General features: G+C 49.1%; 1 protein-coding gene across 2 annotated transcripts in view; it reads right to left on the bottom strand.

Annotated features, from left to right (window-relative positions):
* The window catches only part of Zc3h3 (zinc finger CCCH-type containing 3), an 83440-nt gene that overhangs the window by 48561 nt on the left and 9327 nt on the right, over window positions 1-25552 (bottom strand). For both annotated transcript variants that reach the window (XM_050145063.1, XM_050145064.1), the window contains exon 4: window positions 4359-4509. In XM_050145063.1, coding sequence (XP_050001020.1) covers window positions 4359-4509 — 151 coding nt within the window. The remainder of the gene's footprint in view (window positions 1-4358; window positions 4510-25552) is intronic.

Here is a 25552-nt window from a genome sequence, read left to right as displayed (position 1 = left end):
GACCCGGCCATGCAGCAGAGCTGCCTCCCATCCTCAGCTGAATCCTCTTTAATGAGACGTCACTTTGGGAGAAGCGTTTCAGAGCCTTTCAGAATCTTGACCTAAACCTCGTCAAACTGCACAGAGATTACTTAAGATTTACTGCATGGGCGCCAAATAAAATAAAATAAGGCAACCCAGCAAGCAGCAGCTCTGTGACAGGACCATTTGTAGTTGGGCTGGAAAAGCCTCTCGATTCATCTGCTTAAGCACAGTGGCTTCTGTTTATTTCGCACTTTCATGTCAAATGAATTTGGAGAAAGAAAAAAAGTGACAGGCAGTTTAGGGATATAAGTCACACTTCAGCTTCAGTTCAGATTAATGAACTTGCTGAAAGCCACAAGGACACAAGCAAATCCACAAATCTTAGGGAGAAAAAAAAAAGGCCCGCCATGCTGATGTGTGCCTCTGTTCTAGGATGGCTCCTCTCTGAGGCCCCACTTAATTTCTGCCCCCAGTATCTCAGACCCTGGGCCTGCACAGCATTCTTTGAGTCACTTGGGTTGGTTCTGGGCCTGAAGCCCCTGGGACAAGCCCTGTGCCAAGATAACAGTGGTGTGCAATGCTCAAAAATTACTCTGGGAGGCTGAGGCGGGGCCAAGTTAGGCATAGTGTGGCTCCCAGGGCCCTGGTCTGAGCTAGCTAAACAATGGTTCCATCCTGCTAGGTCCCCTAGGCATGAGCCGAACACCACTTTCAACAGAGCAACTGCAGAGTTGAGCAGTACCCAAGAGCCATTGCCAAGCATCTAAGGAAGGCAGAGACTGGCACCACAGACACTACCCTGAAAGTCAGAGTCCTATTTCAGAACAGACTTTGGTCCTTTCACCTTCTGTCACGGGTCTCTATGCATTCACCTCGTCAGGGCAACAGATGAGTTTGCCAACCACAGCTTCAGGAGGCACACCCATCCTCAGAAACCCAGAATGGGAGTACCTCAAAGTCCTAAGGGTACCTCAGCAGCCTCCCAGTCTTCTGCCTAGATAGAGACAAACACTGACTAACCAAAAGAATCTGAGGCCACTAGCTGACTTACAGCATGTCCAGCCCAGAGACTGCCAACAGTAGAAGGACGACCCTGTAAGCATTCTGTCAGCATATTCCTGCCAGTTTCTTGTGACCTTAAAGTAAGGTCACCTCATGGCATAGTGTGTTCAGAGACAAGAGATGATGGCAGTTCCCCTACACTTCCTTAGATCACAGGCTCTAAGGAAGGAACACATAGAACTTCCCAAAAGGGAACAAGATGGTTACCCCTGCTTTTTCCCCAGAACAGTAGCAGTGCTAACTGCACACAGTATCAGAGACTTTCTGCTTCCCCAGCAAAGCAGGGAGGGAAAACACAGGCACAAAGCCCCTAGGATGTAGCAGGCAGGCCTCACACAATTGTAGTGTTGCCCAGTCACTGACAAGCTCTGCTTAGGATGAGGCAAACCGGCTGGTCTCTGGGCCTTTGAGAATTTCCACTTAACCCCTAGAGCCCCTGCTACTCACTATCCATGTCTTCTACACTCACGCCTGCTTTTCCGTTTCTATCCCTTCAGAATAGTGATAGATAGATGAATAACACTAATTCAAGGGCAGATTAAGAAACTAAGGCTTCAAGCAAGAAGTGGCTTACCCAGCCAAGGTGTTTTAGCAAGCCACCCTCTCTAGAGTGGCCAAATCTCTAGCCATAGTATCCTACAAAGAGTAAGAAGAGGCCATCTCATACCCATGCTGAGCCACCCCACCACATGTGATCCCCAGTCTCCAATCCTGTCCATCAAAACCTCCAAGACTGCTAGGGCTACCCCCAGACCTCCAGGGATGTCCTCGCTTCCCAGGTAGGAGGCAGCTATGGGCCCAAGGTGAGTCCCAGTAAACAGCAGTACTTTCTCTTCACTGCAGCAGTCCCTGCTCTGTGGTAGTCTGAATCCAATGCCACCCCAATCCTTCCTATCGCACAAGGAGACCTGAAAAGCCTTCAGAGTAGCTGCACTGAAGTATGCCTTCCAAATAATCACTGTGGCCCCTGGCTCTGACAGGCCCAGGCAGCAGAAAAGCAGGTACCAGTTTCACCACTGGCCCTAGAGACAGGCTCTTTCTGCTGCTTCAATAAACGAAGCGCAAGTGTATGCAAACAGATGATAACAGGTCAAACAACTATCTGGCAGCCACTCTGGTGAGGAGGCAGCCACAACAGGGGATGGGTAAGGGAGGCCCAATCTGCTGGCAGTCACTCTTTTCAGGGTCTCAAGAGAACTGTACCCCTAAGCTTAGTTCCTTCCCCAGCCCTAGGTCCAAAAGTCATGACCTGCAAGAGTTCCAAATATTTGGCAAGAGCTTAGAAATGACCAGGGTGAGTGGTCAGGAAAGAGTGGAAGGGCCCCTCTACATACCCTCAACAACTGCATCCATCTTGGTAAGCTGAACTGTACCTCTGGGTAGAGAGAGAGCACTGAAGCCTGGGAGTCCACATTGCTACCTAGCACATAAATTCAATTCAGGTTCCTACTGTTGTGGAACCTGAACCATCAAAAGGCAATAGCCACCTCACCTCCTGCCCACCAATACATCTGAACCACACCAGGTACCACATTTGCAGGACAGGAAGTGTAGAGAGAAGAGCCCAGGTGACTGGGCTGCTCTTTACTTCCTAGTCTCCACAAGTGGCTGTGTGACATGCCTGTTGACTGTGCATCCGCAGGCCAGACACAAACAGCTACCTCTTACAGGACTCTCCCAGCCCATTGCAGCCTGGGCACAAGTGTCTACATAGTGACTCCTTTAGCACCCTCCTAGGAAGCCCTGATGAACTGAAATTTGGAGCCTGCTTAGCTCTCCAAGGTTGGAGGGAGAAGATGGCTGGGTCCCCAAGGAACATTACCTTGTGCCCCTATCCATGCCCCATGAGAGGAAGGATACAGGTCTAATACTGGCTGCAGGAGGGGGAGGTTCTCACTAGCTGAGAATCAATAAATCTGAACCTCATTCACGATGATCTGGGGCTCTTATTAAGTAAATTAATTTAAGTTAATTTAGCTCGATCATGACTCCCGATCACAGTGATTTAGTGAGGGGGAAATTGCATTAGGAAAGGCCATGCTCACCAGATAGAGGAACGGAAGAAAATTAGATCCACTTAGCAATGTGAATTAATATGGAAATAGCAGGTGTAAATTTAACCTTATCGAGAGAGTAAAAATTATCTTCATAAATTTGTAGAAATAGCCCCCAAGATGCATATAAATCTATTTAAAACAAAAATATTACAAAAAGTGCAGTAAAATTAATTTAAAATATACTTCCAGCTATTGCCTCCAGAAAAGTCAGCAACAGGGCCAAGCCTGTTGTAAGGGAGGAGGCCAGGAGGCTTTGAACATACATGCTAAGTAGGCTTACCCACCATAGGCCCTAGAGCCAGGCAGGGTTGTCCACATGGTATGATGTACCTCTGTTAATAGCCTCAACCCTGGAATCCTCTGGGTAGCAGCACAAACAATGAAAAAGCAGCACTATGGAGGTGGCAGATCCTGGAGTGCACTGTTCTGCAAGTAGGCCCACCCATAGTCTCCAGAGCCACATCTCCCCAGCACAAGGCTATGCCAATCCTTGCTCCCTACCTATGCACTGGATTGCTACCTCTCACTGTGTCTGGAGGTAGAACACTTTCACCTAAAAAAAAAAAAAAAGAGAGAGAGAGAGAGAGAGAGAGAGAGAGAGAGAGAGAGAGAGAGGTGGGAGCAATATCCCAAAAGACCTCCTCCTGGGACCCAGAGGGAGACCCAAAAATGCCATATCCAGGTTGCTCCTGTAAACTGCTGTCTCCTCCCTGCTGCTGTGTTACACAGTAGCTACAGTAAAGCCAGTGCATTCTATGAGAAGGCCTAGATAGGGCAATGAGAAACCCTGCGTCACCATTCTTGACAGTTAATGTGTTGGTAGTTTCAGACAGGTTGCTCAGGGCCTGGCTTATCTCACTAGAAATTTCTCAGCAAGGACACCCATGGGCAGCTCACTATAGAGGACCCAAATATATTAGGACAGCTGTTACCATGGTGCATGAAGTCCCACAAATTAGTAGGTTTGCTGACATCAGCAGTAGACATATGTATCTTTGTGAGCATGCAATATAAGCAAGCTGGCCATGTAGATAGTATACAAATTGCTAAACAAATGAAAAAACTTAGGCTGTTTGCAAATCAAGACGTTGCACACCATGCAGCTCCTTGAGAAACCTGAGATCCCAGAGGTCTTAGGCCTCAATCTTCAGCCCTCTATGTGTAGACAGTGAGCCAGTACCTAGGTTTGCAGAGGCTTATGTAAGGCCCTCTTACCTGGATAAGGAGATTCGCCGGGCCCGCCAGGAGGGCAGCGATGAGGGGAAAGATGGAGCACTGAAGGGAGAAGTTGGGGTCTTCTTGACAATGCGGTAGCGGGTCTTAATCACCTTATTGGAGGGTGGAGTCCGCAGGTGCACACTGGACGCTGCAATGAAAACTCAGGCATTAGCATGGATCAGCAGGAAGTCAACAGGGGTAGGCCTAGGAAGCCCTAAGGGGCCATGGCTATTTTCTGGATTAAAGGAATCTCTATCATCCTGCCTCCAGCCTCACTCCTTGCACACACATAGATGTTCCCAAAGAGCCTGGCAGCTAAGGCTTCCAGAGGTGGCTGGTGTCGCCTCCTGGAGAGCCTGGAACATCCTCACAGCCATCATGACAGAATGGGAACACTGCATGACTGTCCCCAGTAGGAGCAGAAGCCCAGCAAGCTGATCCCCAGGCAACAAGGAGGCCTCACAAGTGAAAGTCCACACCAAGAACGCCCAGACTCTAAACTCCAGGGTTGGTCCCAGAGGCCAGAGCAGACAAAGTCCTGCCCCATGCATAGGAGGTGCACGAGAAAACTCACTTCCTCTCCCCTCCCAACACCATGCCAAAACAGATTTATGTACTTAATCACTGTTTTCATAACATTCTGTGGAGTGATATCCACGATGGCTTTTTCTTGCTGAATGTTTCTTGCAATTAGCAGGGATCTGTTTTGCCCGAGTTCCCTTCCACTTGATAGCCAGCAATTTCTCCATAGCTTCAAGGAACGCGCCTAATTGCCCGACTTTCATAATGTACAGCTCTAACTGCCCAGATAATTAAAGCTAACACGGTCGCCTCTCATGGCTGCTCCCCTCCGGTATGAGACACAGGGCCCTAAACGGAACCAAGCCAAACATACCCAGGTGGTCTAACTCCCTTCATCTGTGCCTCGCTTCCTCCTGCTCCAGGAAGACTCAAAGACACTTGTCTGTCCCTGCTCTGTGCTCAGGTTGTGAGTAGCTCTGAGTGACCCAGCAGATGTGACAGTTGAGAATAATCTGCTGGAGACCAGCAGAGCTCCCACATTCCAGCAGCACCTTAGTCAAATAGACGCTGGAAAGGCCAGGGGGAAGATGAGCTCACGTGTCCACGGTGCCCACATCACAACTGTCCTTCCCCATTTATGTCAGCAAAAGCCTCTCCCTCAGGCGCTGACATAGTGCTACAGCTTTAACCGGAGCTTCAGTTGGCATACACATTGAACGTCTCAGGGTCACCTGGTCAAAGCCCTCCTGGGTTGTGTTGGGGTTGAGGGGCCCTCAGAGTGACAGTGCAAGAGCTATCTGTTCTTAGATATAGAGGCAGATACAAGCCAAAACAATGTCATAGCAGCATCCAGATGACCCATCCCAGTCACTCCCTCCACCAGCCATCAGACCTATTCAACAGGTTCTCTCTCCTCGTGGGTTTTTTTTTTTTCTATTAAAAAATCAGTAAGAACGCATTATACCGACTCATTTACTTATGTGTAGGTGAAAACAACTTATAGGAGTCTCCTTACACCATGTGAGGAATCAAACTCAGGTTCTCATATTTGGAAGCAAGTACCTTTATCCACTGAGCCATCTCACCAACCTTTCTGATCCTCCCCCCCTCTCTTGCAGCTTTGAAAAGTTTGTTTATTTATTTATTTATTTGGTTTTCTCTTTTTTTCTCCCCCACTCTGGTTCTCTCTGTTCTCATCTTTGTCTCAGTTTCTCTCTCTCCTTCATGTCTACTCTATTTCCCATCTCCTAGTCCGTCCCTCTCTAAGTCTCTAAGAACAGCAGGTTCTGACCAAGGAGAAAACAGGAGTTCAGAAACCAAAGCAAGTAACTACATTAGAGCTGGAAAGCTGGTTCAGCAGTTAACAACACATACTGCTCTTGAAGAGGACCAAAGTTTGGTCCCTAGCACCCATATCAGGGAGCTCACAACCACCTATAACTTTAGTTCAGAGGATCTGAAGCCCTTTCCTGGCCTTCATAGGCACCTACACTTATATGCCCACACACACACACACACACATAGAGATACATATAAAATAAATGTTTTTAATCCCAGCACTCAGGAGGCAAAGGCAAGTAAATCTGTAAATCAAGGCCACCCTGGTCTACATAGTGAGTTCTAGACCAGCCAGAGCTACATAAATGAGACCATGTCTCAAAAAATCTAAATAAATAATACACCTAGTGGGGCAGTGGTGTTGCACACCTTTAATCCCAGCATTTAGGAGGCAGAGACAGGTGGACCTCTGTGAGTTCAAGGCCAGCCTGATCTACAGAGGAAGTTCCAAGACAGCCAGGACTGTTACACAGAGAAACTGCAATAATAATAATAATAATAATAATACATCTAAGAGAAGTTGCATTACTCGGAATTCTGTGATCCTTGCTGAGTTACAAAGTGAATCTGCAACTCTGAGCACTGCCCCTACAACCCAACATGTTTAGGACACAGGGAAGGGCCTGGTACACAGTGGGCATCAATAAATAAATGTTTGTTGAATTGGATTTTCAAGGTCTTAGAAGCAAGGAGAGGCCAACGATCAATACAAGCTTGTTCCAACTAAGAGCTCAAGAACACAGGCATCCTCGTTGCCAATAACCCAGAGATGACCTCACTACCTGCAGGCTCAGCCCAGACCCAGGCTCCTTGCTCCATGAGATGAGAATGTGGCCTACTAGAATCATTCCTTCCCTACATGAGAAGTCCATAGTTGGGCTATCTGAGGACAGCATTCCCAGTAGACAGGGGCATGTCAACCAGAGCAATGCTCAGGGATCAACCTGCTTGTTCCCCATGCTAAGATCAGTACACAGAAGGCTCCAGGGCTCTCAATAACCAACAACCTCTTCTGTTCATGCCCTGCTCATGGGTCTAAGTCCATGTACTGCTACTGAGATACAAATCCTAAAACTCATCCACAGTTTAGAGTCACATAGCTTAGTTCTACACAGCCAAGCATACTCCAATTGCAGAAGAAGCTGGGACTGGGCTATGCTGGAACCATGTTCCCTCTGACAGCCTGCACCAGATTAAAACCAGCTCCGCTCCTGTTCTCTGGTCATCTTTTCAGCTAACATAACCTTCCCTTATCCAGCAGATGTTACCTCCTCTAGGAAGCCCTCCACCCCCACTGCCCATAGGACTGAAATCTAGAAAGAATCTCCCCCTACGCAGCAGCTCAGAACAATCAGTACTTGAGCAGCAGCACCCAGGCTGAGGTCTGCTGTTCTCATTCCTCCTGTTAGCAAGCCCAGGATCAAATTTCTTCACTAACTTCCTACATTTCACTTATTAGTGCCCAATTGTCACACCAAGAAAATACAAGGTAACAACTCAGACTCCTTGACTTCATATCACTGTAAAGAACGGTGGGGTTTTTTCACACATCATCTCTACTATGGTCCCAAGGGACAGACCTCTCATGAGAGTGAAATGATCTGGGGGTTCACAGAAAGGATTATGAAGCCCATCTACCCAATAGTGGGGCTGTATCCCCCTAGTCTGGTCCCGAACTATTCACAGCCCCTAGTCTTTTCCAGATACACAGCTTAGATATATTCATGACAATGACCCTGGGGGTATAGGGCAAATTGTCAAACAGATGGACTGCAGAGATGGGGAAAAACAAAAAAACAAAACTGATGCAGTAGCCAGCAGGAGCAAGGGTTTCTAAGACTATGCTTAGCACACAGGGACCAGACAGGCTTAAAGGAGGATGGGCCCCTCCCTGGCAGACAGGGGATAAAGACTTAGAGCTACTGGGCAGCCAGACTCACTGTCAGTAACAGCTTGGGCCCTCCTCCCAGAGGACACAGGTGGGGGCAGCCCACCCCGCCTTGCTGGCTGAAGGGTTTTGTGTAGATAATCATGTTATTTAGATAGGATGTTGGTTTAATTCCCTTCATTACAGACTCCCAGGGCTGTAATTTTTTTTCTCCGCATGATGTATCCCCTGTGGCACGCTTCACTCAAATCAAGCCCCTTGCGCCTTTATTGCCTACGCTGCCCTAGCTGTGTTATCAGGCCCACACATGCAGCCCTCTCCGCCCGCCGTCCAGAGGTCACTTCTAATGACTAATCGAACTCATTAGCTTTCCTAATTAAAAACTTTACTACCGCAATGGAAGACAAACTACAAAAAAACTGCTGGCATCATATTTGAATGGGATATGAGCCCCATCTATCAGCAGGGCTCCAGCTCCTGTCCAAGGCTGAACTCTCTGGCTGTGAGGTTCAACATCCTCACTCCCAGGCTGGAGGCTGGTCAGGGGCAGCTCAAGGGTACCCTCAAGAGCACATTTGTACCTTCACCCAAGTGCATACTATCAGGAGGGAAGAAGGGAGACTGCTCAGCCCAGAAAGTCTGAACAGCCCCTAAGTGGCTGACCAGGGGCCTAGGAGTTAGCTACTGTCCAGCAGCACTGTGCTCTAGGTGGCTCCACCACAGACAGCAGAATCCTCTGATGGGTATCACAAGGCAGGAGTTGAGAAGCAGTTCAGACTTCTATGGAAATAAAACTTCAAAGGGAAATGGCTAGGAAGAAAGTAAGTTGCTAACTTCACAACCAACTAAATAGGATGATATGAGGACCAGCACTCTGTGCAGAGAAACGCCTAGGGTAACCCAGGAAAAAGCTGCTTCCACACCTCTTGCTCTAGCCAGCTCAAGAGTCAAGGTATGCATGCTGGCCACAAAAGCCACACAAGCTCCCTCAGGAAAGGAGAGAACACTGTAGTGGAATCTTGCCCCATCCATAGGAGCAGAGAGCCAAAAGACTTCTGACTATGCCTAAGAGTGGTGTCCATCAACCCTAGCTGGGGCTCCAGAAACAGGCAGGTGAAACAGAAGCAAGCTTCTGTTGAGGTGGCTAGCATAGAGCAATAAGAGTCTTCAGCAGAGTGGGCTCTGGCTTAAGAAAACATTCTTCCATTCCAGCCAGGTCAGCTAAGAAGGAGGCCAGAGACTGGCACTCAAGCACAGAATGCGCCAGGGTCAGCCATCAGGCAGACATGCCTGCCAGTGGAGTAGAAGTGGGGCCTACAAAGAATATAACCGGCCTGGCAGAGCTCTAAAAGTTATTCCACGTTCTTGACAGTGAAGATGCTAGAAAACAGATAGGTAGGGTCGGATCCGCAGAGGATTACAACACTCCAGGATGCACACGAGCAGGGAGGGCAGAGACAATGCCACCTGAAGCTGGATTCTCAGAGCTGTTATAGTACTACCCAGGTTGAAGATCCCTCATGGTTGAGGACGGGGACCAACCCACAGAGATGGCTACAAGGCTGAAAGTATCCTGCCCAGTCAGGCTCACTGTCCCTAATTCTGTATGATTCAACTTTATTCAAATATTGCCTAATCTGCTTTTTATCAACAGCTACCCTGACACTTCTCCAATATCTTCAAACTGTCTATACTCTTCACCAGCTAAGACAGCTCTAAGAAGTCATCATGGATCAGCTCTTCCAGAAGCCGCATTGATTTCTACGCTGCTCTATAAACCATGCTGCCTTCCCATTCAACTCATAGGCTGGCTGTCCTCTCTGTCCATCAATAGCATCTTCATCCATGGTCTCCACACCTCAGGATCAGCACAGCCAACTCAACAGTGCACTGGTTAATTTTACACATCCAAATCTCTTTTATCAGTGACAGTAGTCTAAAGTGCCCCCCTCACTCCCCACCTTTTCATAGTTTTGGATGAGATGCAAACTCTAGGCCAGCTCAGGATCTGTCCTGGTGCAATTGGCCTGTGAGAAAAACATGAGCATGAGTAGAGGGCAGCAACCAGCAGGAACCAGTCTGACCTGTCACTGGTACAGACAGGTGATAGTGAGCTACAGTTCACAGAGCCTGCAGGAACATGCTGACAGAGATGGGGCTATGCCTGTCACCTTGGCCTGACAATGCTCTCTAATAATAGAACCCAAGACTGCCACACAACTTCATGCCCACCCACCTTCCCTGTAAGTCCTTTTCTTCTACCTTACACACTGTTCTTGCCACCCCATAGTTCAGGAGCTGTGCCTAAGTCCCCACAGCTGCAGGTTTGAAGGCCAAGGCACAGCCATTCTCCCATGAGAGTAAACGTCTCACAATTAATTGCCTAATTAGTTGTGTTCCAGTGTCATATGTACACACAGTGGGCAAGATAGGAAACAGCATTCCAGACAGTCCAGAGCAACCAGAGAAACTGACTCTGAAGGAGCAGAAGTGGTTACAGATTACAGCCACAGGCCAGGATTAGGGAAGTGCCAGGGCTTCAAGAAGTAAGGACAATACTAGACAAGAGTACCCTAATTCCTGGTAAGACTAAAGAGATAAACTAGAAATTGCCAAGAATCAGGGCATACTGGGCAGATATCAGCAAGTACCTGACAAGTCAGGCCCCTTTCTCAAGCCCAGATGTTCATCTCATGTGACAGTACTTCGTCCCTCTTGATTTGGGTCAGGAAAAGGCTGGAGGGCAGGCCCAGCAGTGGAGGCAGTAAGAATGGACCCCTTGCCTATCTGGGATGACCAAGATCCAGAGAGCAGTGGTAGTGAGAAGTCATTTGAGCTTAGTGGCTTCTAGGCAGACTCTCAGCAGCTGAGACAGCACAATGGGAAAAGGATACCATCTTATTCCATCCAATTCCCACTTCCCAGAGGCCTTTGTCTCTTCTGCTGCAGTCAGCAGGTGCCCTAGGAGACACTAGCCCTCTCCAGCAACCCACCCCCCTCCACGACTCCTGCAGAAAGACTACGTTACACACAGACAGGCATAAGAGGCCGACACTCAGGTCTGTCTCTGCAGAGCCAATATGGTGTACTGTGCCAGCACAAGGCCCTGTCAGACGGCCTCTTCCCCACAACTGCTGACTTGCACTCTTGGGGAAATAGCCACAAAATTCTAAACAGAACATGCAGCATACATTTCTGAAAGGCCTCTGCTCCTACGGTTAAAACCGTGACGTACATCTGAGCTGTCTGCAAACCCCACAAGCCTGGAAGGAGCACAGTGCCCACTAGTACAGCAGGAGGGAGCAGAGGCAGTGTCAGCAGGACTTTCTCTCACAGAAAGCAGGGCAGGCAAGAGCTGCTCCTGGGTGGGAAAGCTCTTCCTGAATCGAGCAGGCGTACCCTACCATATAAGGCCTGGGGTTGGGACCTAAGATGTTGCACATTGTAGTCCACGCTGTGGCCAGGTGACACAGAGTAACCAGAGCTTGGGACCACAGCAAGACCTAACCAAAGTGAGGACTATGGAATCAGTCACTTCCTGAGCACAGAGGGTCACCTCAGCCCAGGGCTCATCACTCTTGGAAAACATAGGTATGTGTAATTATTAGTCCCTGAGGTAGTTGAGAAGAAAGCCAAACAAGGTAAGCTGACACTCCTATATCAAAAAGGAGGAGAAAGGATCCAAAAGAGACTATTCTACTTGGGGATCCCTATGCCATCTAAACCCATCCCACTCCTCCCGTAAGACTGTGGGGCCTTCCCTAGCTCAGGTCCATTTCTCTTCTGTTTCTGCCATACCGCAGCTTGCCTAGAACAACAGTTCAGAGTTAAATGCCCCTGCCCCTGGCTCTGCTTCAGCTCCTCCCAGTGTCTGACTGTAGCTGTATCACATAGATTGCTTCCTGCACAGACATGCAAAGTATACACACACACACCAAATAATTTCCTTTTTCTGTAGCTCAGTGGCTAGCTTTCCAGGCATGATACCAATAGCTCCTATACAAGGCAAAACCAAAACTTCAGCTTTCATCCTACCGGACTCCTCAGCTCTGTGCTAGACCAAGTTACATATGACTCTATACTGGAACTGGACATCCTGCTCTGGGGCTAGCCAAAGAAAATGAGAGCTCCTGCGGAACCCAGTCCTGAAGCCCTAAGCTCCCAGGTCGAGAGTATATCTGGGGAGGAACATCTGTGTATGACACCAACAGCCTGGTTCCTCCTGACACGAGGTAAAGTCAAAGACTAAGCACACACTCTCAGAGCCAGGTCAGAGGCACAGAGGCTCCGTTGTGTGTCTCTCAATCTTTCTGATCACTGACCATCTCCATGGTACGTAAGAAAGTCTACAGCTAGGCTTGGCTGTTTCAGTGTGTGGCAACTGCTTCTAGAAAGCGGAGGCACATGACCAGGTCCCATTCACTCTACCCAGCAGTAACTCCCTCCACTGGACCACAGATGGATAGAACCAGTACTGCTTCCCACTTATTAGTTCACACCACTATACACCCAGACAGCATCAGAGCCAGTCCTTGGCAGGGTCCCAAGACTGGGTCCTGACCCTACCTAGACCCACTGGAAGCTTACCCTCTGTCTTCTGGTCCCTGACACCTAGCTAAGAAGTTCTAATTGCTTTTTTTATTCCAGACACCATAAATGGGAGTATGTGCTGCCTCTAGCCCTCAGTCACGGCAGCTAGGCGGTCAGTAGCAGGGCCTCTTAGGGTACAGGAAATAATCAGTACTGATGAGCACTGCATCCCGGGCTGCTCGTGCATGACACCTGCCTCCCTGCTGGTGGCACTAGCAGGCTGTGGGGACCAACTACTGTGAGGGGAAGCAAAATCAAAGCAGACAAAGCTGAAGGCCTGCCCCTGTCTCCCCTGCCATGCCGCCCCCGCCCCCCAGCTTCTCCAGTGCCCTAGACCCTCAACTATTTAGGGAGGCAACAGCCAAATGATCAGACATCCCTGTCACTAGAAACACAGAGTTCTCTGCCTCTCATGCTCTCACATAAAACAATGGCAATCATATGGCAGAACCGACGGTCATGGCAGCCCTTCAATATACTGATAAGACGACAGCAAGACTTACAAGAACTGGGAACAGCCTGCCTATACCACCTAGCACAGAGGCTCAACACACAGGTCCAGCTCGGGCCATGTGGGCACCAGGCCAAATAGACTTTGTAGGAGCCTCTAAAAGACACATAGGGCACATATTACCAGTCTGTCAATAATTGCAGAGGCATTGCATCCTCTATCCATGGCAAATGTTAGACTCAAGCCTGCCCACTTGAACTTGACTTGCTATACCTGTTCACACCTACAGCTATGCCCACGTCTCCATCTATGCCCACAAACTATAGGCAGATTTTACTGTCTGTCTGCACACAGGCGTAATGCCAACCTAAACTAGTCCCAGAGACCATTCATGCTTAGTGTGCTCCAATACCTGACCAGTTTCAGCCCAGGTCTTTAGACCAAGGAGCTCCACCCAGCTCCTCTCAGCCATAAGGTCCCAGCTGTATTATCACAACAAAATTCCTGCCCTCCCAAGCACCCTCCCTGGAGAAAGAGTCATTCATGTGCTCCCAGAGCCTGTCTGTCTGTTTCTCTAAACAAGACAAGATGGCAGCTAAGGCAGGCAGCGACTGGTGAGCCCTCCCCACCACCACGCTGGCACGGCAGGAGCTGCCAGAGACCGTGCTCTAACAAGCTTCAGATGCGGAATGACTGGAATCTCAAAGTATGAATTTTTATGAGTCTAATAAATCACTCGACTTTTCCTGTGTTTGATAGTTCCCAGCAAATCAAAAGGGAAAAGGCATGCCACAAGCAACCAGGTCTTTGGGTTTGGGGTGTGCGCAGGCAGCATAATAGGGCATCTCAGGCCCCTCCAGAGCACCCTGGCTCTGTACTCTGAGGACAAGGCCAGTATGTCCAGCAGGCCCCTTGGGACAGCAGCAAGGCAGCGTGCAGGTAGAAGATCATTAGCCTCTAGGAAGGCCCTGCCAGAATCCCAAAATGGTAGAAAAACATGCCTCAAGTCCTTACCAGCAGAGGAGGACTTTACAGTCATATGGGCAGCTATAGCAACAGGCCTTCTAGTTTCCAGTCAGAATCTGTACAAGAGACAGGGACACATGTGTACACACACACATACGCATATGCTCACCCAACACAAAAATAGCAGGAAGTCCCAGCCCTGTGAGAGGAAGAGGCTCTCTGGTATCACATCCTGGGCCTATCTCAGGTACCTGCCCAGACCCAGAAACTTCACATATTCTGTCCTCTCAGGTGAACATGGTCAAGTGGCTGTCCAAAACCCCTACCCCGCAGCTGGTTTGTCATCAGCCTTCATTGCTGCACCATGGAAACAAGGAATCCATCTTTGACAAACATTTACAGATTATCAAATCACAACGGCAGCCCCAGACAGGGCCATAAGTCACCCTAAGCAGCCATTCGCACTGCAGTCTGAGGAGTCTGGGCAGCACGGTGATGACAAATAACTGCTGTCAGCCACCCTGTCCCCCTGCGCAAGATCCGTGTTCTCTGTTGTTCCACACTACCTGGTGTTTAATGACAACACTGTCAGCCCAACACTCAGCCACCAAAGCCGCTGCCGCCTCAGACTGTCAGCGCCCTATTAGAGGGAAGATTGAGACCCTACTCTTTCTAAAGTCACTCAAGCAACACAAGCTGCTAGTTCCTGTAATTATTGTGCGCTAGCCATCGATCGTGCACGACACCTGACCCGCCTGTATGAAATGGGAGTAGTTTGCTGCGTGACAGTCGCTATAGATTATAGGGGGTGGATCTCCCCTCCCCTCCTAACCATCACTCTATCCGACCTTAAAGGCTGGGGAAGGAAGAAGGGAAGATAATGCCACCCACCATCAGAGAACTGCTAGCAGCAGGGTGGAAGCAGGCTGCCCTGCACCTCAGGTGGCCTCCCAGGTAGCCCCTGACTGGCTGCTTGCAATTGTACCCAGTTAACTTCAGGGTCCAGGCTGACTAGAGAACTGCCTTCTCCACTGACATATTCTACAGGACCTTAGGCCCCAAACGCATGTGGAAAAGGACTGTGAGTCCTGGTTGGATCATGAATCACAATGACTTCACCTCATTGATCTGCTGGGACACTAGCTCCAAGTATGGGGAGGTACAGTGCTCCCTCTGTGCCACAGAACTATCTATAACTCAAACATCATAATGTAGCTCATACCAAAGATGAAAACCTGCTCCTAACCTTGATGCCCCTATCCCTAAGGGTATGTATAGCCCCAACTCACCCAACTAGGTTCATCCTCACTCTACCATCCCTGTGACTTAGGGACCCTGTGACAGATACTTCCCCTCTTCCTTGGGATGCTTTTGTCCCCCTGACCTCTGGAACCAGACTCCCACACACGCTTGGGCATAAGCACAGTACCAGAGGACAGGGCCTGCCTGTGCCAGCACAGCACCTCTAGACTCTGAGTGAGGTACACCAGAATGTTCAAGCCCTCCTCAATTTCAGGGGAGAGGCCATAGTGACCTTTCAGTGCCAACTCAGGTCCCTTCAATTGCTACTAGTCACAGCTATCTACATCCCCAGAACTCCAGGCTCTGCTATGTAAACACTAGCATGATGTTGAAGGCAAGGTGGGAGGAAAGGTCAAAGGCCAGGCTGCATCTTAACCCTCCCCCAAACCTGAGCTGCTTAAGTTATTAAATGATTTCACTGGACAGCCAGGTAAGGAAACAGCCTCAGCTTATCCTAAAGAGCCATAGATTGAACCATCACTGGGCTCATTCCTTCCTATCCATAGATGTGAGCTGCATGCGGCCTTCCCACAACTGGAGCCTGACTAGACTCCAAAGTCAAGAGCAGAAATCACAAGGTGAGTGGCTGCTGCCAGATGGCCCGAGGTCCTAACTCCATCTTATAAACTCCCCCAGAGGGCACGAGCACCTTGCTCACCACAGCCTTGCCTTCTTTTGGCAACCCTTCTCTGCTCCCTGAGTCAGAGCCAGAAAAAGATGCTCTGAAAAGAAGCCTGGAAACCAGACTATAAAAACAGCCACAACTAAGGGGAAGCTGTATTCCTCTTGTCAACACTGGGTTACCATTCCCTTCTTGGCCACTCCTCAGTTCCCTTCTGGCCACCCTGGCCTTTTACTATGAAGCAGTGAGTCAGCTGCCAAGGGGAACCCTTGGAGCTTGGCCTCACCACCAGGACCTTTCTGGGAGTCCATCACTGAGCCTGCCCTGTGTTCAGCACCAAGGACAGGCCCATTAAGCAAGTCAGAGATGGCAGGGTGAGGACTACATTCTCAAGAAAGACCTAGTTTATATCACAGCTTCCAGACAACATGTTACCTGTGCTTCTACACATATATTTACACACAGATGCACACATACACACATGTAAGGCTTGCCCACAGAGCCGTCAGTGCAGACTGGGGCCTTGAGAAATCAGCAAGAACGTCCTCCCTCTGTCCTCAGCCAGGTGAAGACCCCAGCAGACAGCAGGGCTCCCTCTCTAGCCTCAAATGCAGCCCACTGTAGGATAGGCACCATCACCCTCAAACATGAAACATACATCCTTTCCCTCCAGAGTCTCCCAGCCAGTAGCAATGACACCATCTGCCTTAAATATTCCCTCAGAACCTGCTAGGGCCAGCATAGGATGTCCTGGAAAGGAAGGATTGCCAATATAGCACAGCACTTGTGAGAGCCATGAATAATTCTAACCACAGGACCCTCCACCAAGGTAGGAACAGGGAGGGGAGGAGAGAGCAGAAGGAACCATGCTGTGGTCTGGGGAAAGGCTGAGGGATACAAAGCCCACCAGGAGATAGTCAACTAGAATTAGGGTAGACAGCTACAGTGGCAGACTGGTGGATGGATCTTCAAACAGTACTGACCTACACACTCACCTACAGTACCCAAGGACTGAGGCTCCAGAGTAATGCCTCTTCTGGGTTAATAGCACCACAGAGGAGCTTCACATGGTAGCAGCTAATCCTGAACCATCCCAAATCAGTATCAACAACCCAAGTCTTGTTCCCATGGCCCACCTGAACATGAGCCCTAAAGAAGGAACCCACCCCGTAGCCTAGATATAATGGCAGAACTACCACTGCCTTTGCCCATCTAGAAGACATAGTCAGAAGCCAGATGGGCTTCTCCAGGCCCCAAGGAGGGGCATACAGGAGACAGACAGATGTTACATAGGCCTCTGGAGTTGGGGCAGGTGAGGTCCTAAAAGAATGAAAGGTATGAGTACTCCAGAATGCTATCTCCCGGGATGGCAAGCCCAGCATGGGCTCCTCGGCTGGGCCTGAAGGAAGAATGTGCACAGCACTACAGAGTGGAGAAGGAAAATAAGTCTCAGGAGAAAACCCCCAAAACATAGTCTTATTTCAACCTTCTAGACATACAGTAACGACTGTACACAGGACTAGACTTCGTAGCATGGCTATAGCTCAGACAGGCTTGTTGTCCTCATACGAAACACTCAGAACTCCATGGCATCCTGAGAGACAAACATGAGGATTCTACTGCCAGATGCTAGACTGCCCAGCCCTTTCCAAAAACCTTCTTCTCAGGTGGCTAAGGCTCCAGAAAGTGACCAATGTCATGACCTGGGATTTATCCTCTGTATGTAACACCAACCCACTGCAGGAGCCAGAGCTACCAGAGACATACACCCTGCCACTTACACGTTCTGCTACTGATGTGGAAAGGGCAATTAGGAGAAGAGCTGTCAGATCCCGTCCCAGCCCATGCAGCTTTGAGTGCACTGAAAAGAGGAAATGCAGCTTTAGGACTAACTTAGAGGAGCAGAGAGCAAAGGCCAACGAGAGAGCCCTGGCTGTAAGAGTTGGGCTCTGGATGGCCGACCCACAGAAAAGGCATCCAGGACAGCAGCATATCTCATAGCCCTCCAACCACACTTTAACAAGCCAAAAGGGGAATGTGTGCCAAAACCACAACACTTTATTCTATGACATTTAGCACTTAGTTCCCAAAACATGTCCCAAGTGAGCTCTGGAGCAGGGTATTTGGGTGGAGTAGGTCCACGAGGGCGCTGAAGTCCATTCCTGTAGCACAGCCAGGACAGGTCAAGGACAACTCCCCAGAACCTGTCATCCACTGAGACCCAACAAGCTTCCTGATACTTGGCTGGGACTGTCACAGATTCAACGGAGTTACTCATGTAAGCCACTCAGAATTTCAGGGCATCCTATGAGACACACATGAGGATTTTGCTTCCAGCTCCTAAAATGTCCACCCTTTCCAAAACTTTTTTCTCAGGTGGTTAGGACTCAGAAAGTAGCTGAGGTCACAACCCAGAAATTATCTTCTGTAGGTGACACCAACCCACACCATGAGAGTGGGCTACTTACCTGAATTCTAGTGTCCCAGTTAGAGGCCATACTCCCCAAGGAGGAAGAAGAAAGGGCACAGGCAAGATTCTAGTCAGGCCCTATGTTGAACTACACTAGCCAGATCTACCTGGCTGGGAAAACCAAATGAGACAGGAGGCCCAGAACCAGCTGTGCCTCTAAGTCTACTCCACCCCTTCATACCAGCAGAAGGCCAAGCAGCAACCTGTAACTGGTCACGTCACAGGTGCCCATCCATGACAGCCTGTGCATTAGCCCCAGGAGAGAAGACTGGCACTTCTAAGTGTTTGCCCACAGTCAACATTTCCACTTGGGCATCACCTTCAGAGCAAAGGGAGAAAAGGCATGTTCCCTTGCTCAGGGCTGGATGGCTGAGGGACTCAGCACTGTGGAAGGGAATGGGGAAGACAGTGGTTTGAGTTTAGTCAGAAGACTCCCCTTTAGCAGTAACCTGCCTGTCTACCTGCACTAGATACTTTGTCCTGATTCTGCAGGGACCAGTCAGCAGTGGAAAAAAAGCATGCAGGCCATGCACAGCTGCTGGCCCCAGAGGATGCCCCAAAGACCCATGGATCAAAAGCATCAAAATGAAGATTGGGACCCAGGGGCTTATCTCCACGGCCAGGGTCCTTCCTGCCAGGCCTGAGAGACAGACACGCAAACAAAGCCACAAATAACTGGACACTTAATGATCACAAGCTGCTGGATTTACAGTCATCATACCCAATTATAGATTTTCTTTGTAAATTCCATCCATTTCTATGCATTTAGACTAAATCTTCAATTGAAAAGGCCATGAATCCTGAAAAGATGCAAGCTACATGACTATGGCACTTCCTTGACCACTCCTGGCCCAGAAGAATTCCTCTCCAGCAGGCTCTGACTAATCCATGCCTCCTCCTTCTGGCAAGACACTAGCCTCCTATGGAGAATGAGAGCCCTTTACACCAAACAAGTTACTGATGGCAATACTAAGCCACTACCATGTATATGGACACAAGAGAGGGATGAACAATCAGAAAAACCATGAAAAGTAGAAGACCACAGTGAATGCAGTCTCCTCTCCGGGGATTCCTATGATATCTAGATGCTCTGACAGCAGGAAAGGCACACACAGCTTGACCCTGAGACAGCCACACCTACAAATCCTGAATCCACAGATCTTCCTTGGTGGAATTACAAGAGGGACCCCAGCATCAAGGGAAAGGAAGACATTCCATTCCAGATTCCAGTGGGCAAGATATCAGGAGAGGATGAATCTCTACTAGGTCACATGTTCCCAAAGAGGATGTGGGCAGGAGAGCTGCAAGTGTCAAGAGGAAGACCTAGACTCTGCAGTAATTCCTCAATGAACAAACACACAGAGAAAAACCAAAGTTACAGGATCTCCATGACACAGGGCACCAACAGGATATCTGAGAGGAGTCCCAGTGAGGATCCTGTATCAATAGCGTAGCAGAAGCCAAACGCCTCGAGCCAGTCCAATGACTCATTGCAATGAACATTTGCAAGCAAAGCTGTTTGGGCAAAGGGTATACTGTGTGACACACCATGACAAACCACAGCTTCCATGGGAGGTTGCAAGGGTTGAAGGCAGATATGGAAGGACGAGGCGATGAGTGGGATAGGGGTGCATGATGTGAAATTCACAAAGTATCAATAAAAAGTTAAAAAAAAAAAAGTACAGTGGCAGGCTGAATGCTTAGCTCAGTACCATACAACATTCAAAATATTTATGAGGCCCTGAGTTCATATTGTGGCACAAAGGGTTAAAGTAGTATTAACATGTTTTCTTTCAGACTTGGACTTGAAAAAATGGCTAGATGAAAGCCAGGTGTGGTTGTGCACACCTTTAATCCTAGCATTCAGTACTAAGGAGGAGAGCCAGATGGATCTCTGTGAGTTTAGACCAGCCAGAATAACATTCTTTTCAAATGCTCCCTGGTGGTCTAGTGGTTAGGATTTGGCCCTCTCAAATGCAATTTACCAAACCAAAAGTTGAACTACAAATCTACAGAAACATCAAATGGTCTGAAATCCAATTGCACACACAAACTAAAGAACTCATTAGTTAAAATAATTTCAAAATCCCCACATTTGCAAATTAAGAAGTACCTTTTATACCCATGGGTCAAAGGGAAAAAAGCCACAAAAAAAGCCACATGGAAAACAGCTAAAGCAGGCCAGCAAGATGGCTCAGCAGATAAAAGCTCTTGCCACCAAGCCTTATAACCTGAGTTCAATCCCTAGGACCCATCATATGGTAGAAGGCAACCTCTGATCGCCACATGCATGGTGTGGTACATGCATGCACGCTGTATTCTCTCTCTCTCTCTCTCTCTCTCTCTCTCTCTCTCTCTCCCTCCCTCCCTCCCTCCCTCCCTCTCTCCCTCAAGGAATAATTTTGGAAAGCTACACCTAGAGTGATTATAACAGACTGCACACTGAGACATCTATACAGCCTCCATTCCATGCACTGCTTCCTCAGATACTCAGACTGACTGGACTCTGTGATAGGTGAGGTCCTGTCCCTGGCACAGGAGGCAGAGTGGCTTATAGCCCTTGCTTCAGGTAATCACCAACCACACTCAGAGTCCTGATGCCCAGATCAAGTTGTGGGGACAGGAGAACCAGATGAACCCCACCCAGGCATATGTTTCCCTCTAAAAATAAGAAGACCTAGGCATAAAGGAAAGAGCCAAAGAATGTTTTTAAAGACTTTTTGAGCAAAGCATACCCTTAGAGACCATAACACAGCTGTCAGTCCTAAGGCCCAGACCTATTGGCTAAGCAGAGGAGCAGGAGCAGGCAAGCCAGCTGGCTGCTCATGTCAAACTCAGATGCACTCTGGCTAAATTTCAGAATGTCATCGCTGGGCTCCAGCACAGGTGCAAAACAAGATCTCTGTACATCCCTCAAGCAGCAATGGCAGTCTGACCTCTAGTCCCATGAAACCACACCCTGCTCCTCACCACAAGGCCAGCCCACGAAGTGAGAGGGGCTCCCCATTCAGCTACCTATTCCCAGAACCCTCAGCAGGCACCTCCTATCCCCCACGGGCCTGGTTGTCCTCCTCAGCCAGCCCTAGCTGGGGTGCTGCCCTGGAGCTCCCAGTACAAGTCTGCGAGGAATCACACCCTTTCTGTTTAGTGTCCTTGGCCAAAGGAGACCTGGCCAGGTCCTTTTGTTATGCAGAGGCAACCCAGGAAGGCTCCCTGGCAAGAAGACAAGAGGATCCCTCCCTATCCTAGAACACTGTGTACCAACTACCCAGCTGTCTTCCATGCCCAGCTGTCTTCAGCAGGAAAAAATTCCACATGGAATGCTCTCAAGCCCATCAGGAGCACACCCTTCTAAGCCAGGGGGCATCCACATTATTCCATAGGACTCGTGTCTCTAAGCACCAATGACAGTGCTGCTGCCTCTGGCTCTGCGTGGTTCCAGAGGGAAGATTCTCCCCATCTTAGGAAAAGCAGACCTGAGAAGAGCCCTTGACTAGCTTAAGTCATGAACTGGTGACCAAGGCTAGGTTGTCCAGCACATTGTACCATCACTGTCCTCCATCAGGTGAAACATGAGTTGGGGATTTAGAGGGGTGGTCTGGATCCTTACAGCATGGTCTGCCAAACCCATGCAGGATACCCAGGTTCTAGCCCCAAATGCCTTAAGAAACAATACCAGGGCAGGGACCCACTGTAGACACAGAGCCACAAACAAAACAGGAACAAGCTGGGTGGAGCTCATCAAGTGCCTCTCCCCACCAGAGGGGTGTGCTCCATGCTCACAGAGTTCTGTCACCTGCCCTGTTACAGTGAGATTGATGATCTTCTTAAGACTACCAACCACCTAACTGGGGACTAGTAAATACGAAAAGGTTCCTGGAAAGCTGCCCACTATCAGGACACAGCCCAACACTGGAGAGCTATACACTAAGGTTGGCTCATGCATAGGCTGTGCCCTGACCCCTGAATCTATCCTACACTCATAATACAGGTTTGGGTACAGCCCCCTTTCCTGGCCTACCTAGAATCCTGTCACTATGTCTTGAAGCCCGCAACCTACCACAGTCTGGCTCTAACTCCACATCAAGGGGCACTTGCCTGCAGCTGGCACCCACCCCACTGTCAGGAAGCAAACCAAGTGTGAGTATGCTAAATTGTATCCACATGCTGCCTCCAGGCCTTGCTGACTTTGCTGAAGACAGACCAGGTCATAGGAGATGATGTCCAGGACAGTTCTTATGCCATGTTCCCTGGGAAAAGCTCTGGGTGCTCAGTAGCGTATCCTCGTGGGAGTCAGCAACATCTGTGGGCCCTGACAGACCAGCAAGAGGCAGCTGGACAAAGTTTAGTCAATTCTGCAGCCCAGTAGCCAGTGTGAAGCTAAGTTCTGGAGATCCTTAAGTCAGTCTATGTTCAGTGGCCAAGGTGCAGTATTTGATTCAAAGTCAGCCAGGACACATAGAAGATGGGGCAATTCTTCAACTAGGAGGAAAGTGACAAGAGAACTATTCTCACTTCAGTTTACAGAGGAATTAGCCAAACTGCCCTAAAGCAGAGGGTGAGGAGGCCTACTGTCTTACAAGCTTTAGCCACCCTGATACCACCACTCTTTCCAAGGCAGGAGTCAGAAGGGGCAAGCTCACATGTGTGTTCATGCCAATTCTTGTGGGATAATTAATTAGCATGGTTGCGACAAACGTAAAATTGGAGGCCTCCAGCGTGCCTGATAATTTATGCAAGATCCAAGGATCGCTGCGGATGCCTTTCCCAGAGCCTAATTCAGCATTTTCTTTTTCCCTTATGAAAGCAGGACTCCAGATTTAACTGCTCTCACGCCCTTTAACAGTGTTTGCCGTAGTAAAATCGAACAGCCCAGCTGCAAACCAGTGAGCAACAATGGATCGCAGACCCTGAGGCATCGGGCAGGACTTCCCAGACAGCAGCAGCCACCACAGAGCACAGAGAAAGACCACAGTGGTCTAAGCACCTAAAAGGTTCCTTGATCGGCATAGAGACCCTGGAGCCTATCAACTCTAATTTTACAGATTTAAAAAAACAAAACAAAACAAAAACAACGAGACAGCAGTGCAAAGAACATAGAAGGTCCAAACTCCCTCAGCAAGACAATGACACCAACCAGATAGGTAAGAGGCTGAGCTACTTTATGTGCACAATATCTCAGCCAAGTGCTAACTTGTGGCTAATGTGGCTAATCCCAGCATCCAGCATTAAATGGTGCCTATCAAGCCTGGCCTCTCACCCAGATCCCTGGCCCTGAGCCTTTCCCTGTCAGGTACAGCAAGCTTTTCCTGAGTACCCAACAAGTACCCTAGGTTCCAATGTACTCCCACAACCCTTGCCACAGCCATCTGCTGGCCGCCTCAGCTGGGCCATATGACTAGACAGAAAACAGCATGTATCCTTGCTATCTATCCTGGGGTCCTGATTGCAGCCCTCTGCTCCCCTACAAGGTAAGACCCATGCCTTGGGCTGCATTGGAGAAAGCAGCCAGCCAAGGCCACCAAAGTGCTATTGCCCAAGCCTAGGTCAGGTAGGGAAAGATGATGTCACAACCAAGCTGCAACCCCTTAACCTCTGTGCCATCAGTGTGGGTTCTCTGGCTGAATTCCAATGGAAGTCAGCTCTCCAGAGACCACACAGCTCAGAGCCAAGCAGAGGACTGGGCACCTAAGAGACTGCAGCTGTATAGCCAGCCTGTGAGCACTCTCATTTGCCAACACTCTTACTCCTAGATTTCCCTAACTGTCCTCAAGTAACACAGGTGGTGGTGAGACAATGCCATCCCATAGCCACCCAGTGCTTTGGGGTGCTCACAGACCCTCCAGGCATGCCACTACCGCCCTAACCCACCAGGCACATTTGACACGGGCAGGAATAATATCCCCAACAGGTAGGCCTATTGTTTTTACTTGTAGGTCAGTCCCTTGCAGACTCTCTCACCCTCGGTTGCTAAATATAATGATGCTCCAATAGTCCGAGGCCTTGGAAAGACCTGAGGTCTCCCAAGTGAGCAGCACTGCTCTCAACAGGCAATCAAACACATCATGATGCCCATCTACCAGCCCATATCCTAACCCAACCCTGGCCAGCCTAAGACAGATGAGACAGGTATCCCCAGACCAGCAGGGCTTGCTCACTCAACAAGAGCTCTGGATTGAGGCCAGGAGTTGGCTTCCAGCATATGTGGTGATAAAACTAGAGAGAACAAGTTTCACCCAGAATACTCTGCAGCAGAAAATCCTGTCACAAACAGTTCTTCCTATGGTTTCTGCAATGAAATAAGACAACCCATTCTTGCCCTACACCAAGAGACTCACATCTATGTGACAAGAATGGAACAAAACCCTCATGCAGGACGTACCTAGTGAGGCAATACAGACAATATAAACACAGAAATCCACAAAAGGCAGGAAAGGAAGTGGGAATGCCATGGTGACCTTAAAGCAGATAGGCTTGGAAGGCTGACCATGGGCACTGAGTAGTTGTCTGATGAAGGCAGGGGGCTCTGAATATCTGAGGGAAGAGGATCACAACACAAAATGGAGGTGACACGGAGGGTTGAGAATGGGTGGGCCTACTCAGAGAAGTCTGGCTGGAGATGGGAAAGGCCTTCAGAGGCAAGACCTTTTGAAGAGGCAAAAATCTAGAGCCTGGCCAGAGTAGATAGGGTTTGGCTATGGAGGGGTGGGATCTGACCCATGAATGAATAGGTCCTGGCCAAGGAATAAGGCCTTCAAAAGGGGGCAGAATTTTTAAAGGACCAAATCTAGCCAAAGAAGAGGCAGGCCTAATAAGAGGCAAGAGCCCCATAATACTTTGGCAGAAGAGGAGAAGTGAAAACCAGGAGGGTAGCCATGCCTATAATCCCAGCACTGGGAGGCAGAGGCAGAAGGTTCAAGATCATCCTTCACTACATATTTAGCCTACGTTACATATATAACCTAGGCTTTAAAAATAAAGAGGTGAAGTAATTGATCCAAGCTACTCAAGAGGCTGAAGCAGAACACCCACCACTCAAGGC

Source organism: Alexandromys fortis, unplaced genomic scaffold (genome assembly GCF_014885135.2).
Source record: "Alexandromys fortis isolate MF-2015 unplaced genomic scaffold, M_Fortis_MF-2015_v1.1 scaffold_2_1_26212458, whole genome shotgun sequence".
Classification (NCBI taxonomy): Eukaryota; Metazoa; Chordata; class Mammalia; order Rodentia; family Cricetidae; genus Alexandromys; species Alexandromys fortis.
This window is presented reverse-complemented; position numbering and strand designations above follow the sequence as displayed.